The sequence below is a fragment of the Eleginops maclovinus genome, chromosome 13, assembly GCF_036324505.1.
Source record: "Eleginops maclovinus isolate JMC-PN-2008 ecotype Puerto Natales chromosome 13, JC_Emac_rtc_rv5, whole genome shotgun sequence".
NCBI classification, from domain to species: Eukaryota; Metazoa; Chordata; class Actinopteri; order Perciformes; family Eleginopidae; genus Eleginops; species Eleginops maclovinus.
The window spans coordinates 12,962,502-12,980,201 of NC_086361.1; the positions used below are offsets into that span (position 1 = coordinate 12,962,502).

Sequence of the window (17,700 nt, forward strand, 5' to 3'; positions counted from 1 at the left end):
CCAGTATTGAATAGTTCAATTTCTCAGACAAACATATACAGTACATATTGTATTTGGCTGGTTTACTATTCTTTCAGTCCAGTAAAACTTTTGAAGGAAAATGAATTTCCTAACTTGTAAATGCTTTTTAAAGCATTTCAGCATTTCTTCTGTCACTGTTGTGACTGTTGGTTATGTTGTTTTTATGCTGATGACTCTGATAACCTATTACTACATTATTAAACAATATAATCTTCCTCCAAGCTGTAACTGTTTAACCTATACATGTTTGTGATGTATTCATAGCTGCCAACACTGTTTCCTAACAATAGTATTTTAAACAGTATTTCCCTTTGTACTTCTACTCAAGTATAACCAGTTGTTGTTAAAAACACAACATTTGATTTGTTCCTCTGTCAAGTGGATGCATAGCAAAATAGCTAAACTGTTAAGGAGTGTAGAATAAATCTTGAGGCATAGGAGAGGCATCCGGTACGTTGTTTTTATACATTGCCACAGTGAAATATTAATAAATTAAATGATATTGTGCTAGTGTTTTGACATGTAACTGCACACTAATCCATGTTTTGTTCTTTTTTTTACTGTAAGCCTATACTTTAGAGCAAGAACAATTAATCAACTCTTCTTGAATTAATTTGACTCTGTGTTTGACAATTTATTAAAGCCATTTAGTTGTTATGCAGTGGTCATTATATGAATAAATATGTGTCCTCTCTCAGTCATCCAGATCATCACTCAAGCCTCTCAAAGGTAAAACTTCTTTACTGGTAATTTATTAGAGGTAATTCTGTTAATATTGTGCCTCGCAGCTCTCTGTGGTGGAAACATCACATCGTTAAATGGAACCATTTACTCTCCTGGCCACCCTGAGGAATATCCCAACTTCCAGGACTGTGTTTGGAGTGTCCGAGTTCCTCCTGGACACGGGATTTACATCAACTTCACTGTCCTGAGCACCGAGCCCATTTATGACTACATTACTGTCTGGTAGGTGTTATTTGTTTCCCTACATCTTTACCTCTAAACTGACACTGTTCATCGTCATGATGTACGGCCGCTGACAAATCTTTTTTGTTCGACATAAGCCGAGAACTTCTGCCACACACACCACCTCTCTCACACAGGAAGTTGTGCTCTTTACAACCTTTCAGAGATGGCCACTAATTTGCTAAACAGTAGCAAGGGTTACTATGACTACAGACGTCTCCCCCTGAATATAAAGCTAGTCTGACATAATTTCCTTCTTGTCATGTTTTATCCGTCCCTCTTTACCCGTAAGTATCTCTCCCTTTACCCTCTGCCTCTCACACTGTCTCCAAGGCTCAATTGGTTTTATAAGTAATATACATTACGTCTTTCTCTCCCTACCTGCCCGGCCTTGACTTCTCACTTCATCATTCTTCCTAAGGAGAGCAGACAATGGCAGCAGCAGACATCTTGTCAATGCAAAAAGTTTAAACACTGCTTAGATACCATGTTACACATTTATCTGCCTGTACAAGGTGGCAACAGCACCATAAATAGGCTGTATCATCTATTTCTCTTTGGTTGCAATGCAGCTGCCCATTCTCTATAGCTAAAGCCTGTTTCCTATAAATAGACAGCAGGGTGCAGTTTAGAAACGTCACCTGGCATACAGACATGGAGAGGCAGGGCGAGGAAGGAAAAACAAACAAAAAAAACAGTGTGAGAAATAATTTGCTGGAAATACATTCCCATTTATTTTTAACCAACGCAGAAGGACCAATCGTCTGGTACTTTTGTATGCCTCTCATATTTTTAAGTACTTTCAACCTTCCAGATTTCAGGGTTTGGTTGTTTCCCTATCCCTCAGAAAGCTATATTTTTATTCCAAATAAAAACTTGAAAACCATTGTCCCTTTTCTAACAAGTACCTAGATCAACTTATATAAGAGTTTACGTATAAACACTGACTTTCATCTCAAGAGAAAAGCTGACATAGACAAAAAAAGTGCATGTATTCTCTTACAGAATAAATGATTGAAGTTACAATGTCCTGTACCGCAGTTTCTCCCAGTCTCTAGTTAAATCCACCTTACATTTGGGAAAACTTTACTTTATGAGGTCCTATTTTAGATGCAGACAACACACGGTTCCCTGTGGTACACCACATTGTGTCTCAGGACATTTATCTCCGACCGTCTGAGAACAGTTCTTTGCCCTTCTTTCACATGTAAGGTGAAAAAAAATCATAATCACTCAACCAACAGGTAATAAGAGATACCTTTAAACAAGTATGTATCCATACACACTCGAAACCATGAGTTACTTTAAGTCTTCAATATTAATTGATGAATCATTTAGTTTATTCAGTGTCAGAACATGTTAACAACCCCAAGTCATGTCACATTGCTTTGACCAATAATCTAAAAGCCAGAGAATGCAAATACACAATAGTCAAACAAATAGTTTAAAAACAGCAAATCCTCAATTTGAAAAGCTATAACCTCTTTGAAACGATTCACTTAGTAGCTGCTAGATATTGTATAACAAAATGATAGGAACAAAATGCAAGTACTTGTTGGGATCTAAACCCATTTGACTTTGGAGGACTGCCTCTCACAGCTTTTTAGTCGCTGAAAATACAATCATGTGCAACAGCTTGCTTCCAGATAGCTGAGGATTTTGTAGTGTATAGAGGTCTTTAATGTTTGGTAGTTCATAACTGAAAAATTATATAAAGCCTGCCTCTCCCACATCTACACACAGTTGAGCCATGTGCTGTCCACCCACAACCGAATCTGTGAAGTCCATGAATCGGTCGCACAGCATGTTCCTGACCCAGCTGTCACTTGGAAAAGTGGACAAACTGGTGAACTCACATTGAAATGTACAAAAAAAACTTCACAATTTCAGTCACACAGCCTCAAAGTTGGCTTCCTGCAGAGAGCCCAGTGTCTGTAGTAAAGGTGTGATTTTCACAGCGGTCTCCTCGGTCCAGAGCCAGCCAACCTGACAGTCAGTTAGTCTGCTAATTGGTCTCAAACTGAGAGGCTTACTACATGATTCCATTGTAAGTATTATCATATATGCCACAGACTTCACCTTTATACACTAAACTGTACTCTGTATGTTGCCATTATGTACTCATAAATGTAAGTGTGTGTTGGCCTCAGCAATGTGAATCACAGCAGGGGACCATTCCTAACATAACCTGACAGGTATAATTGGCCACATAGAAAAACACTTACCAGCAGGAAATAATTATTCCATTTAACTTCATGATGATACTTTTTCATCACTGATAATGAGCCACCTATTGGTTAGTTCCAGTCTGACAGCTGTTGGGTCGGTCATTAAAGGTGAAATATGTTCACGGCGTTGCACACAGAGCATGACCTGCCAGTTGACAGATGTCCCCCTGTCTGCATTTGCTGGTAATTGTGTAACTTTTCATGAATGCCAGGCTGATATCAGCGGCAAAACTAAAGCCAAGTCTACAAGAGGACTCGCATTTGTTATTCTTACGATCTGACGACAGTTCAATCAATATTTATGAACTTGAGCGTCCCAAAGCAAGAATAAGAGAGCCGGGGCTTTGAACTGTGTTGTTATCCGAAGACAAAGAGGAGATGCTGTGAGTTGAGTGGAATCTGAGTTTGTGAAAGTTGTATGTCTAAATGAGCTTTCCGACATTGTAGTTTGGGTTCTTTTGCAAGAGGGAAGATGAGCCTATAACCATGCACAATCACTCTGGGCGACGGCATTTTGTCAGACAATGTCCGACTCCATTCGCAGTCAATGGAGCAGCTCCAGGTTTTGCCTCATGAATATCGTCAAGTGTCTTCTTTCTTTGTTTTTTGCCTCGGATAAACCATTTCCTCATCACAAATAGCCTTTTAACTGTTAGAAATGGCTGCAATAACTTATTCAAATTAGATTTTGGGTTGAATTTTTCTCTCATATTGTTCTATAAAGAAAGATCACTTCCATTTCTTTATGGATCTTTAGTCTCTGATCCCCTACTTTGTAACACAAGCTTTCTTTGTGTGTGTGCCTCTTTTTCCTTGTTTCTTTCCTTTTGTAGGGATGGTCCAGACCAATCCTCTCCTCAAATTGGCCAGTTTAGCGGGAACACAGCTCTGGAGTCTGTCTACTCGACTTCCAACATCATACTCATCAAATTCCACTCAGACTTCTCTGGAGCCGGCTTCTTTGTCTTGAGCTACCATGGTGAGACCGTAACAACATTATACTTCTTTTTTTTCCCCCAGAGCTAGTAATGGAAGCATTGGATTGAATTTGTTTGGGTACAATACCTTTCTCATTTACTTGCTCTGCTGTTGGCTGTGTTGTTCTGAGGTATAGTGGTAAAACTATAATGCTATCATTAGTTCCTGCAGCAGTGATGGCATCGATCTGTTTGTTTGTGTTCGACTCTCTGCAACTCCATCCTCATCAACTCAGACCTGCTTCCTTTGACTCATTCTTACTCATGATTGTTTGGTCTTTCATGTGAACTTTTTACCCTCTGAATGAAGCCGTCGTCTTAGTCGCTGCCTACCAGTACAGTAAGGGTCTAGGGTCACAGTGTTGCTATTCATGTTTCTCATGCCAGTTCTGCTACAGACAGCTTTTCTTAGTAAACACTTTAACATGTGTTAAACATTTGCAAGCTTCCATCTCTGAGTGTACTCAAACAACCATGCTTAATGTTTATCCAGCTGATTTAAATTATTAAAGAAGGAATACACATTAAAAATGTGTCATACAACACTTCAGAAAATGCCATATGTGTCTCACTTTTGTGCGGTATTTCTTCACTTTTTCAAGGTCTCTTTTGCTTGGTTATAGAAGGAATGGATCAGACTTTCTTTTGTCAAACTAATTCTGGATTCAGTTATTTAGACCAGGGATCAATTCACTGTAGTTTGCCATATATTGCCATATTTTCAAGTGTTTTTTAGGTTGTTCTTTTTTGCTTTCAAGGTTACTTGTATATTTAAACTTAAATTTGGTGTAAATACTTGCTAAATAGTTTCTTTAAAATAATTATTTTTATTATCTTTGTCATTGGACCTACTTTTGCAGCTTATTTTCTTAGATTGTTTATATCCACACCGCCAGACACCAACTCAAATTCTTTGTGTGTGTAACGTACCCGGCAATAAACTTTATTCTGATTTTGATCAGTGTAATGTGAGGTACACATGATATCATTGCTGAATTTATTATCTTAATGATGCTATTGTTGGAAGAAAAGGTATATTTTCTCTGTCAAATGCCTGATCGATTAAAAGCTTAGAGACACTGAACAGCTGAATGTTTGTTCATTTATCAGCTATCTAGATACACAATAGGGGAGCAGATGTTCTGATTCTTTTTCGTTCTGACTTCCTAGCATGTTGCACTGTTTTCCAGTAGCTTGATTTTGTCGGATGGAGAACGGCACTACAGAAAATGGCTGAAAAGAGAAAGAAAAATGTAACTTCAACTTAACCTTTTTGTGAACATTAATCTTGTCTTTCAACATTGTTTACCTCCACTTGTCTTTCAATTTCTGGCAGATTAATTTGAAGGCTTAAGTAGCTTTAGCTTTCACCACACAAGAAAAAAATGACACAATCTAAAGTGAAACAAACTTTTTGATTTTATGATTACATTAATAAAAACAATTTAGTGTGGACAAGCAGCTAATTTATCATTCTAAAGGCAAAAGTAAACCTGAAAGTTGGTCAACAAAAACAATTAGCCTTGGCACAATGCTCTCAGAGATGTGTATCAGTATGTTTTACAACAGCCTGAGTTTGTTATGTTGCCATTGCGCAGACTCACAGTCATCCTTCCTCCACAGCTCTTTTGGAGATTGTTTTCTTGCTGGTTCTGATCTGTTCTTTCTCTGTGTCAAAGCTGTTTATGCGTTTCAGTTTTTCAATCTGTGTGTTGTTGTCCTTCAGTGCACTTAGCCTCTCTTTGTTTTCAACTGTGCTTTAAGATGAACCCCCCCCCCCCGCAGTTGTCTTTATTCTCAGTTCACCTGCAAACCTCGGACACGTTGGCTTCTGTACATTTTTTATGTACGCATCTACGGTTTTGAGGAAAGAAATGTAATGCTGACCACACAGACTCAATTATTTGAAGTGGTAATATCCTTTGTTTTGAAACAAGCACTAAACCTGCAACTTGTACATCAACTTGCATACATGTAGGAAACCACCATCATGTTAAAATGCAGTATTGTAGGTTCTCTGTTTGAATTCATAAGATTTAACTATAGTGTCCTTTTTACAATATGTGTGCTCTCTAGATTTATAGCAATGGGAACGTTTGTTAATCCTATGCTTTAAGTGAAGAATAAGAGAGAAATTACCTAAAAATGATCTGCATAAAATGCAGAAAGAATGAATTAACTTTATTCTAGCATTATAAGTTTTAAACGAAAAAGAAACTGCTTATATTTCTTATTGTTGTCAGAAAGTTCCTGAGAGGGTGCATTTCAGGAGGAATATTTAATTTGACAGAATGGCTCCTAATGAGTAAAGCTTTCTTTTCTCTCTTTAGCCTTCACAAAACATTCAGTCATATATGTACACATCTTCCGCCCTCCCTCTCATGAAGCTTATTCTCACTTCTTCAAAAGTTTCTGTTCAATGCTCTATAGTGAAAACATGTCAAGTTGTTTTAGCTAGAAGAGTTTCCCTTTTCAGACAGTCAGGGTGTTAATGAATTTCTGTTGGCAGGTTTTAACTATCAGCTGTCACACTCACACGGGAACTGTACCGTTAATTTTCATTCAAGTTTATTTGTAATTTCTGCTTTATCTGAGGATGTACAGCAGAGAGTGACAGGTGTTGATTGATAAGAGGGAAAGGGGATGACATGTATGGCAGGGGTTGTTAACATCATTTTCTCAATTTTGTTCTATCAGACAATATAAAAAGAAAGAGAGGTAAAATTGAGTCGTACAGCAGGTAAACAAGATGTTAGCAAGATTGCTTTTTGATAGTCCAGATGCAGTCTTTGTTTATTTATATATATATATATATATATATATACACACAGGAGGAATTGTCACCTTCTCTGGCAGCAGAAGGTTGGCACAATTAGACATAAAGTTTCAACATTTAATCTTCAGAGTCTGTAAGTGATGCAACTGAATTTCAGAATGTCAACGTTTGCTTCGGAGACAGCTGAGAAAGTGTGGATTTGGTTCGAAATGCCAAATGAACCCCAAAGGAAGCATCAATCCACGGTTTAGGGATGTTTATCTTTGTCATTGTCCTTCTATTTATTTATCTCTGGGTTCAGGTTCTGAATGCCAATGCTTCCATGCAGAGATGACGACCATTACAGTTTTGGATAATGTTGTCATGGACGTGAGACTGAGGGAGCCACTGTGACATGAATGTTGAAGCAGCTATAAAAAATGGTCGTGGAGCTTAGTGAGATCAATGACTACTCACAGTGATCCTCTCCTCTCACACTCAGACACATAGACATCGCTACACTCACCCCACACACTCGGACATGGACATATACTGGCACACACACACACAGAGACCACAGGGCTTTGATATGCATGAGAGCAGCAGATACTATTGGCAGGTCTCATTTTCATAGTCAATTTCATCCTGACTTATAGCCCTCAGTCCTTTCTCTCTCTCTCTCTTACCCTTAGTCCTCCCTTCTCTCTCTCCCTCTCTTTCTCTCTGTTAGTGAGTGATCTATGGTCATGCAGTAGTATTGATTGCAGCCCTCAGCTCAGTGGTTGTGAATTCAGTTCCTTCTTAAAGATTCAAGACAGTGCTGCATATGTAAAGCTGCTCTGTCGTTGATTCCATGCTTTGTTATCCGGATCACCTTAATTAAAAAATAAACGTAATCTAAAACAAGCTGGATTAAATAAATTGACAGAAAAGAGGTTGAGTAAGGACTTGTATTTCTAAGTTTCCTCAATGTACAGACTACAACAGAAAGCTTACATATTGTTCAGGTAAATTTCATAGTAAAAAAGTTACTTCTTGCTAGTTTCCAAACAATCCCCCTTTTATTACGGGGTTTACAGACCACATTTCCTCTCACAACCTTATATAATGTCCCTCTTTGTCATCTCTCCCCTCCTCTGCTGTGTCTGTTCTCCTAGCGTACCAATTAAGGGTTTGCCAGCCTCCTCCAGAGGTGCCCAATGCTGACATGCTGATGGAAGACGGAGAGTTGGAGATAGGTGAGTCTGTCTGTCTTCCTGCAAAGCCTCTAGACATGTCAATTTGATGGAGGAAGCAAAGTTAAGACTTGTAACTTTCCAGCCCCAATATCATCTTTTAATAAAGGATATCCAAGCTAACATCTGATACTCATTAGCTGAATACAGTGAATACAGACATGCAACACTTAATGTATATCTATTTCAAAATTGAGTCTTGACAGCACTGCACACATTATGATGCACCTTAAATTGTAGGGAGTCTTCAAATCCTTTTCTTGAATAAAAATTGCAAAACCCATCAACAGAAATACTTCATTGCAAGTGTAAGTTATACATTTAAATATTTACTCTTATAAAGTACATCAGCATTATTAGAAAATATTTACTCAAAGTATCACAACTAACTAATAAGCAGAAAAAAAGTCACTAACTTTTATATATATATATATATATATATATTATAGTAAGTAAGTAATAGTTGTAATTTGTTATAACAAAGCATAATTTTTATGATAGTATTAAAAAGCATATATTTTACGATATTATATGTATATTTTTTTAATGTAAAACCTGAAATAAATCTTTCCAATGTACAAAAAGAACAATCATTTCCTGTCATATGTAGCGGAGTAGAGGTATTTGCTTTTTTAACACTTCATATCCATTTTGCGTGTTTAGGTGACATCATCAGGTACAGATGCCATCCTGGTTTCTCATTGGTCGGCAGTGAGATTCTAACTTGTCGCCTTGGAGAGAGACTACAGATGGATGCACCTCCTCCAACATGCCAAGGTGTGTGTGTGTGTGTGTGTGTGTGTGTGTGTGTGTGTGTGTGTGTGTGTGTGTGTGTGTGTGTGTGTGTGTGTGTGTGTGTGTGTGTGTGTGTGTGTGTGTGTGTGTGTGTGTGTGTGTGTGTGTGTGTGTGTGTGCCTGAACAATAACTATATTTGTAACAAAAAGTAGTGAATACTTATTTAACTATGGTTCTCTATTTATTTTCTGTCTATAGTCCAGTGCCCTGCACATGATGTCCGATACGACTCGTCGGGTGTCATCCTGAGTCCCGGTTGGCCAGAAAGCTACCCTAACCTCCAGATGTGTTCATGGAGCATCACAGTAGAGAAAGGATACAATGTCACCATCACCTTTGAAGGTTTCCACACTGAGAGAGAGTTTGACGTGTTGGAGATTTTTGATGGTAAACAAATAAAAAACACACTGACAGAAAGTCTAATGGTGTCCATAGGACCATTCCAGTCCGGTGTTTCACCATGGGAACACTGGACAAATAAAAAGTACCAAAATAGAAAAAAAAACAAGTTTAATTGTACTTTCCTTTTTGATTCTCCTTATTTATTTCTCTTCTCTTTTTCCTCTTACGCTGTCTTCATCTCTCTCAGGTCCCACAGCCAACAGTCCCACTCTGGCAACGCTGAGCGGCGACCTTCCTACGCCCTTTAACCTCACAACCTCCGGCCACCAGTTCCTGGTCCGCTGGTCTTCAGACCATGGCACGAACAAGAAAGGCTTCAAAATTCGCTATGTTGGTGAGTACCAAAGTATGTATCCCAACTTTATTTTACTTCTACTTTATATCATGATAGTGCATGGTAATACGAACAGAGAGACATTCTGAGTAATGGAGCACTTGGAGGAGTTTTTAAACCCTCTAAGTTGTGTCATTATTGTAAGTTAATCATGTATCCAGACATTGAGACTGTTTCTCAATTTGAGATTTCAGAACAAAGATTGTACAAGAAAGTGGATTATAGGAAAAAAGGAAATTAATTATTAAGAGTATCATTAACTTCATCTCACACATTTGATTCTTCATATTCAGTTTACTTTTTGATCTCACCTCTGTCTGTCTCCTAAAGCAGTTTACTGAATTGCATTACAGGCTAGTTGTTAACTTTAATTCATTGAAGGAAAGCTTTATGAGCGCAGATGCTGTCTTTGCATTCACACATTCTTCCACCTGGATCTGCTAATTGTAGACTGTTGGCTATTAAGCACCTTCACTTGGGTAATGAAGCTTGAGTGCTTTATTCAAGGGCATATTTTGGCATTTAAGGAGAGGGGCATTACATGTTCAGTTTGCTTTTTCACTTAATACCATCTATTCAGTAGTTTGCTTCCTTAACCTTTAAAACACCACTGTTCTGTATGATGAATTATATGCTGAATCATAACAGAAAAGCCTCCTCAGTAACCTTCTGTAGTGGCTGTGATTAATGTGAGCATCTGCAAGGATTGTTAAACATGTGTTGTAGGTTTTTTTAATATGGTTGATTCTTTATGCCTCGAACCAGTATTTGACAACGTCCTCCTGCTAAAATATGCTCAGTTTGTAATCACATATTTCAAATTGGACTCCAAGATTATATTGACCATTTTGTAAAATTAAGTCAACATTTGGTTTCTTTCTGTCTTCTGATTTAAGAAGAAACATCATCTTTATAACAAGATAAGCTGGCATTGCATTAGAAAAGGTTATTGTGTGATTGAAACAGCAGTTTAATGCCATCAATCTTAAAATACTGTAAAAGGAAAAGAGCCTGGACTGAATCTAATCAGCGGCCGTCAGCTCATCTTGTTGCTTTTCCTACAGTACATGCTGGCACACCGACTTTTAACGCTGTTTAGAAATATGATCTGTCAGACAGCTTTAATTAGAAATCACCGACACACTGTAAAAACTATTGCTTCACATAATCATTTTGTATCTTCAATGCAAGGAAAAAGCACAGAAATAGCAACAAAACTCCCACCAACTCACAAGTTGTCCTTGAACATTTTGATATGAAAGCACCACACTGATGAGCCTGGGCCGGTGACAGAGCAGAGGGATATAAAACAGGTTTATCACTAATAAATAAGGTCAGTTAAGAACTTATGTTTGGGCCTGTGTCCAATTTGAAGAGTTACAGGCCAGGCTACATGCCAAAGTCAACATCTAACTGGACCCAGGCCCGGATCATCTTTATGGTTTGACTGAGGAGCATAATGAAACTGCCTGTAACTTATCTTATGAAATACTGACATCATCTCATAAGGAGACAGAGACGGACAGTAAGGGATAATCTATGAACAAACGACAAACTATCTGCATAACTTGTTGCCAAGCTCCTCAGCAGAATTCCCTTTTGTTTTGCCCACAGCTGCCGATATTGTCCGGGGTAAAGCGGAAATGTTTCCTTGTTGAGGAATATTTCATAAAATTGCTTTTATAGCCATTGATTTTTGGGCAGTGTGTTCGACAAGGTGTCTGACATCTACAGTAATTCTACTCATTGATTGTTTGATTGAAAAACACTGCCAGGAGAGACTTATTATGTTTCTTATTTAGCATTCATACAGCTTGTCGGATCCTAATTAGCTGAAACACTTGGGTTTTAAGACGTGCTGGAAAGGTATAATTCTGTTATAAATGGGGTTGTTAATAATTCTGTTCACAGAACTTTTAGTTTCTTTAGCTCAACACTTTTTCTGAGATACATTACTTGGAGTGATGACATCCTACTTCATCTAATGTCTGTAATACACTGTTGTGCATGTTTCAAATGCACAATTTAAGATATAATTGCAGCCTGTAATCATTTTACAATTTACTCACAAACAAGATACATTTGCCAAGTCCATTATCGCTTGGCCTTCTGTCTTGTGGTAAATAATCTTCTGTCTCGTGTTAATAAAAGATAGCCATTACCCATTGTACGGTCAATAACACTTTAACCTTTATAAAAAGACTTTCATTACATTCTGTGTGAATCAGATCAATGGTCTTTTAGATTAAGTAACAAGTAATGTTCAATGATATGGTGACAGGATAACACTGTAGCCATGGTTGTAGAATAGCAACTGTATAATAGTAGTAAAATACACTTCTGCTTGGTTTCTAACTTTCTACTTCCTGTTTGTGCTGCAGTGAGCCACACTATGCGAGGTCATTATGAGGTCTAAGTGCTTTGTTTTGTTTCCTCCACTCCAGCGCTGTACTGCTCGACCCCAGACTCTCCGCTCCACGGCTCTATCTCCTCTCAGAGCGGCGGCCATATTAACAGCGTGGTACGCTGGGCTTGTGACCGTGGTTACCGTCTCATAGGCAACGCCACAGCAACCTGCCGCCGCTCGTCACTCGGCTACCACACATGGGACTCTCCTGTACCTGCGTGTCAAGGTGTGTTTGTTTTCCTGTGTTTATTACTGTGTTTGCACTTAGTATTTTGTATAAGTGATGTGTAAAAACCAATTATTATAAATATGAGCTTGGAAACGGTGTGACTAACCTTTAGCAACAATGTAAACATTTCAGAAAAAAGGAGAGCTTTTTTGAAAGGGAGGATTGATTGCACTTACAGTGTCACCCATTCATTCTGTCATGTTGCCAACCATTTAAGTGGAATGCTAATTGAGCTAATAAAATAATTTTGGTCGGCTACATTAATGTGACAATCAGGTCAGATTGCTTATTGACTTGGTAATAAAGTAGCTGATTGAATTGCCAAAACAAATGTAGGTTATTTGAGAAAATACAACTTATCCATGCTATTAAAACAGTGAAAACTGTTTTGATCATTTTCGCTCCAAAATAAAAGTACTGCACATTCAGTGGGTGTGTAAATGCCAGAGTCACTATTCACATGAGGATGCTTCTGAATTCCAAATATAATTTATATTATTATTTGGTAAGTTAAATAAAACACATAAGAGCAAAAAAAAGACTGTATTTTTGAAGACTGTTTCGTAACCTTTTATTTGCTTCCTATTTTAATGGGTAATTTCAGAATATACTAGATTATTTTCCAAGACTATAAGAGATTTGCACATGGTATTGTCTTACTCCAAACATCAAATAATGGTAGGAGGGCACAGCTTGTAGCTGGTATCGAAAGAAAGTCAAATGAAGGATGAATAGCAGATTGTCGACACTCTAATTACATGCTGTGTTGCCCCACAAACCAGTCTATTTAAAACAAGTATGGACTGTGAAGCAGCATTTTCTGTAAGATGGATGTCTGTTGTTAGTTGGCACTGAAGAGGAAGCGTCTCTTGATTTTAGTTTTAGTTGGATGACTTCATTACAGAAAAAATGTATAATTCACTGAGTAGCTTTGAATCCCAAGAAACAATTTGGACAAGTATCAAACCTGCTTCCTGACATAAGTGTGTGTTTGTTTGTGCGTGTGTGGGTCCTTCTGCATGTTGTCTTAACCACTGTGTATTTGTCCTCCCCTAGCTGTTTCATGTGGGGTGCCCAAGGCTCCTACAAATGGAGGCGTTTTAACAGCCGACTACTCCGTCGGAACAAGAGTTTCCTATTTTTGTAACGACGGGTACAGACTCTCCAGCAAAGAGCTGACGTCAGCCATCTGTCAGCCTGACGGGACATGGAGCAACCACAACAAGATACCACGATGTTCTGGTGAGTAACCTTAGGTGTCAGTGGAATATTAACAACACAAATAACAAGTCTTCTAGTGTCATAAATGTTGAAATACCTAATTGCATGAATGTAAATATCAGTGTGGTGTGAGAATTATTGCATCAGTGACAAAGAAACCACATATTTAACATTAAATACAACATAGTGCAAAATAATTGATTTATCATTGATTAAACTAAGTGAAATACTAGATTGTCAGCAACATATAATTACCATACGCTTTGAGTGGCAGCTTTTTTTGGCTGGAACATTGTTATTTAAATGGAGTCATTATTGTGCATCTGTTTGATATTTAACAATGGCTTGGCCCCACTCTCAGCCAGCATTTCAATATCTGACACAATTTCAAAATGGTAATTGATGGTTGTTATTTAAATGAGTGTTATTAATGTTGTTTTACTGTCTCCTCCCTCTGTCTCTGTAGTGGTGGTGTGTCCCAGCATCGGGTCGTTTTCCTTGGAGCACGGCCGCTGGAGGATTGTCAACGGCTCGCACTACGAATACAGAACTCGCATCGTGTTCACCTGCGATCCGGGATACTACAGATTAGGCCCCGCCCACATCCAGTGCCTATCCACTGGCGTGTGGAGCTGGAGAAATGAGAGGCCACACTGCCAGAGTGAGTAAAACAAAATCACTTACCCACTGCAAGTGAAACACAACATCAGAAATAAGCCAGCCATTATGCATATTTAAATGAGTAGGCATTAGAATTCTTCCAACTATTGAATCCACACCTGAATATTAAAAAACTATAAATACAAACAAACATATAAGATAAAAAAACTAGCACAACATTATTTAGTTTTTATATAGTCTGACATACATTTGACAATTATACATATATATGTATATATACTGTATATAAGAATACAAATGCATGATGTGCTGCTTGGTTACAATAAATAGGATATCTGAACAGCAGGGTAGAGTACGGTGCATAAATATGCATATGAATACAAATAGATATAATAGTATGAATATGAATATCACAAGGTGCAATGGTACAGTGTGTACAACTATATAGTGACAGCCAGTGTTAGTTAATCTTGTGTTTTTTCACTGATCCATTTAGTGCAAATAGTAACAGCAAAGTCTTAATCGAATTCTGGAATCTCCTGTGGTCGCCTGGCAACTGATCCAAGCCAAGAAATAGTCTGGCACAAAATCCCTTGTAAAACGATAAAATAGTTGTGAAAAAAATATCCAAATATTATATGGGTGAGCTTTAGATCTGCTGGAAGGCGGGTTCACTTACAACTGGAGTGAAAAACAGCTTCTCCCCAAAATCTGCGACACTACTGAACTAAGACGTCTCCTCAAACTGACAGGACTGATGTGCTGCCATCACGGCGGCATGTCACTCCAAGCCACTCATTATGTTCAGTTTACCAACCACACATTCAACAGCACATCACTCATGCTGCTAACACTACTGATAACATTTGTCAGTTATGTAATATTTTCATTTTCATAACTTCTATTAATTATTTTAACTTATATGTGCTACTTTGCACCCTTTATTGTTAATTTCTTTGCACTTAAATAATGACAATAATGTTCTTGGGCCTTCCTAGCTTTTTCCCGTTGTTTCTACGATTGCTAACCAGCTGTTGGTAGTTCATATTTAAAGGACAGATAAGAGATAGATATAAAGGTTCTCATTTAAATCCTCCACAAATAAGCATTTTCCTTCAGAATCATTGAATGTTTTCTGATTACTTTATTAATTACATGTTACTTGTTAGGCACTTTTATCCAAAGCGATTTGCATACATTCAATACTGTGGACAATCCCCACAGGAGCAATTTGGGGTGAGGTGTCTTGCCCAGGGACTCAATGACATGCTGACTCCAGAAGGGTTTTATGTACTTCTTGATGAAACTAATGAAAGTATGGGCCATGAAAACAAAACATAATTTATATTAAAATAAATAAAGTGATAAATAAGTAACTGTAAAAGGAAAACAGCTCATTCTTTCAATCTGTTTTAGCTTTGACATTTTGTCATGTGTTATTTCAAATGTGGGGATTTCTTGACATTTTGAATCAATGTTATTTACCTTTATAGAAGTGTGAGATTTCCAAAATGGCTGTTATATTCTTCACCAGCCATTGTGAAATAGTTCCATCGTAGTAAAAAAATGCATTAACACCAGATTTGTAAGAAGCATCCGTAGCATACTCTCTCGAAAGCAATGTTCTTTACCAACAACTCAAATGAACCTGCTGCATAATTAATTGCTGCACGAGTGCTTTAAAATTGCTTGTTTCTGCCTGTGTGTTTCAGTCATATCCTGTGGTGAGCAGCCATCTCCTCCCAATGGTAAGAAGATCGGTACTCAGACAAGCTTTGGTGCTACAGCAATTTACACCTGCGATGCCAGCTTCATGCTCGTGGGGTCAGCTGTCAGAGAGTGCCTGTCCTCTGGGCTTTGGAGTGGAACAGAAACTCGATGTCTAGGTACGTAACAACCGGAATAAGTAATGCATTGAAACATGTAAGTATGTAGATAATTATTATAGTATATCTAGAAACTGTATTGTATACTTAGACTTAAAATGAAGTCATATCACTGCATGCCACTCTGAAACACTGACCATTGAAAAGGGGCTTTGAATGATTGTTTTCAAGTCAAGCTAATGAGGAAAGGTATCAAAGGCAGGGTCTGCACAGCTGCTCCGCTCTGCCCTCGTCCACCTCCCAAGAAAAACTATTACGAGCTCCTGCTGTGTACTCACTAAATTCAGAATGTTATATATATATATATATATATATATATATATATATACTATATATATATATATATATATATCTTCTTTCTTCTGTCACAGTACCAGCAAAAGTTAACAGATGCTATGACATGTTGCTGTCACTTCTCCATGAAGCCTCGGTAGAAACAGCGCTTCCCAGAATACTTCACAGGCTGAGGGGGATATGAGATGCAATTTATAACAGAAAGGTTCAATGGAACTTAACCTAGAGTGATGAGAAAGCATGGCTCTGTCAAAACATAAATGGATTGAGCCCTAAAAAATTGCTATAAACATCATTTTCAGTCAGTAACTTTTAACTTGTCTTTTGAACCTACACTGTCTTTACTGTTCTTGTTTTGCTAATTTTAAAGTCGGTATAGCTGTGTTTCTTAATTCCAATCGTCTTGTAATTAAAGTTATAATTACCATCATAAGTTCAATTATGAAACTTGAAGAATACAGTTCTTACTAATGTCTATTCTTTATACATAACTTTCTGCAACATTTTCAAGAAAGCAAAAATCGTCTCACTTTAGAAATGCCCTTTAACTGAACAGTCATCAAAATCTCAAAGACAATGTGGAAGGACAAAGGCTATGTGGAGCAACCTTTTCTCTTTCTGTTCTTTCCCACTCTCATGGCTGTCTTTGACATTGTTTGCATTTTGTATTGAAGTCACAGCGCAAGTTTCAAGGTTTCAAGGTTTTATTGGTCATATGCACAGCATATACAACATATATGTTGGCAATGAAAATCTTATGTCCCATGCTCCTCCAACAACTCAACATACATGGTGCGAATAAGATAAATAAAATAGTGCAAAAAGAGAGAACAATATTTACAATAACAACAATAAAGATTTAAGGATGTGAAATATATACATATGTGGAATACATTGAAAGTATTTAAATACTTTACACGGTTGAATGAGGGGTATGGACAGATGCATATATTATGTATAACAGAGGTATATGGCAGATATGTATAATATATAGATATGTGTATTATAAACAGATATGTATGGCAGATGTGTATAATATATATATATATGTATGTGTGTACTATAAAAAGATGTGAATAGACATTCACAGAGCTCAGGAGTTCAGCAGTCTTATAGCCTGTGGTATAAAACTGTCTTGGAGTCTGGTGGTCTTGGTCCGGATGCTGCGGTACCGTCTGCCAGATGGCAGCAGACAGAACAGATTGTTGCTGGGGTGATGGGGGTCCTTTAATATCCTACCGGCCTTCTTCCTACACCACTGGGTGTAGAGGTCCTCCATGGATGGCAGCTCCGTCCTGGTGATGTGCTGAGCAGTTTTCACCACCCTC

At 37.8% G+C, this 17,700-nt stretch overlaps 1 protein-coding gene across 1 annotated transcript in view; it reads left to right on the forward strand.

Annotated features, from left to right (window-relative positions):
* csmd3b (CUB and Sushi multiple domains 3b) overlaps positions 1–17,700 on the forward strand; it is a 312,509-nt gene that overhangs the window by 264,142 nt on the left and 30,667 nt on the right. Inside the window, exons 45-54 of the mRNA XM_063899320.1 lie at positions 810–987; positions 4,049–4,194; positions 8,105–8,185; positions 8,846–8,959; positions 9,177–9,365; positions 9,568–9,726; positions 12,159–12,347; positions 13,407–13,592; positions 14,038–14,232; positions 15,905–16,078. Coding sequence (XP_063755390.1) covers positions 810–987; positions 4,049–4,194; positions 8,105–8,185; positions 8,846–8,959; positions 9,177–9,365; positions 9,568–9,726; positions 12,159–12,347; positions 13,407–13,592; positions 14,038–14,232; positions 15,905–16,078 — 1,611 coding nt within the window. The remainder of the gene's footprint in view (positions 1–809; positions 988–4,048; positions 4,195–8,104; positions 8,186–8,845; positions 8,960–9,176; positions 9,366–9,567; positions 9,727–12,158; positions 12,348–13,406; positions 13,593–14,037; positions 14,233–15,904; positions 16,079–17,700) is intronic.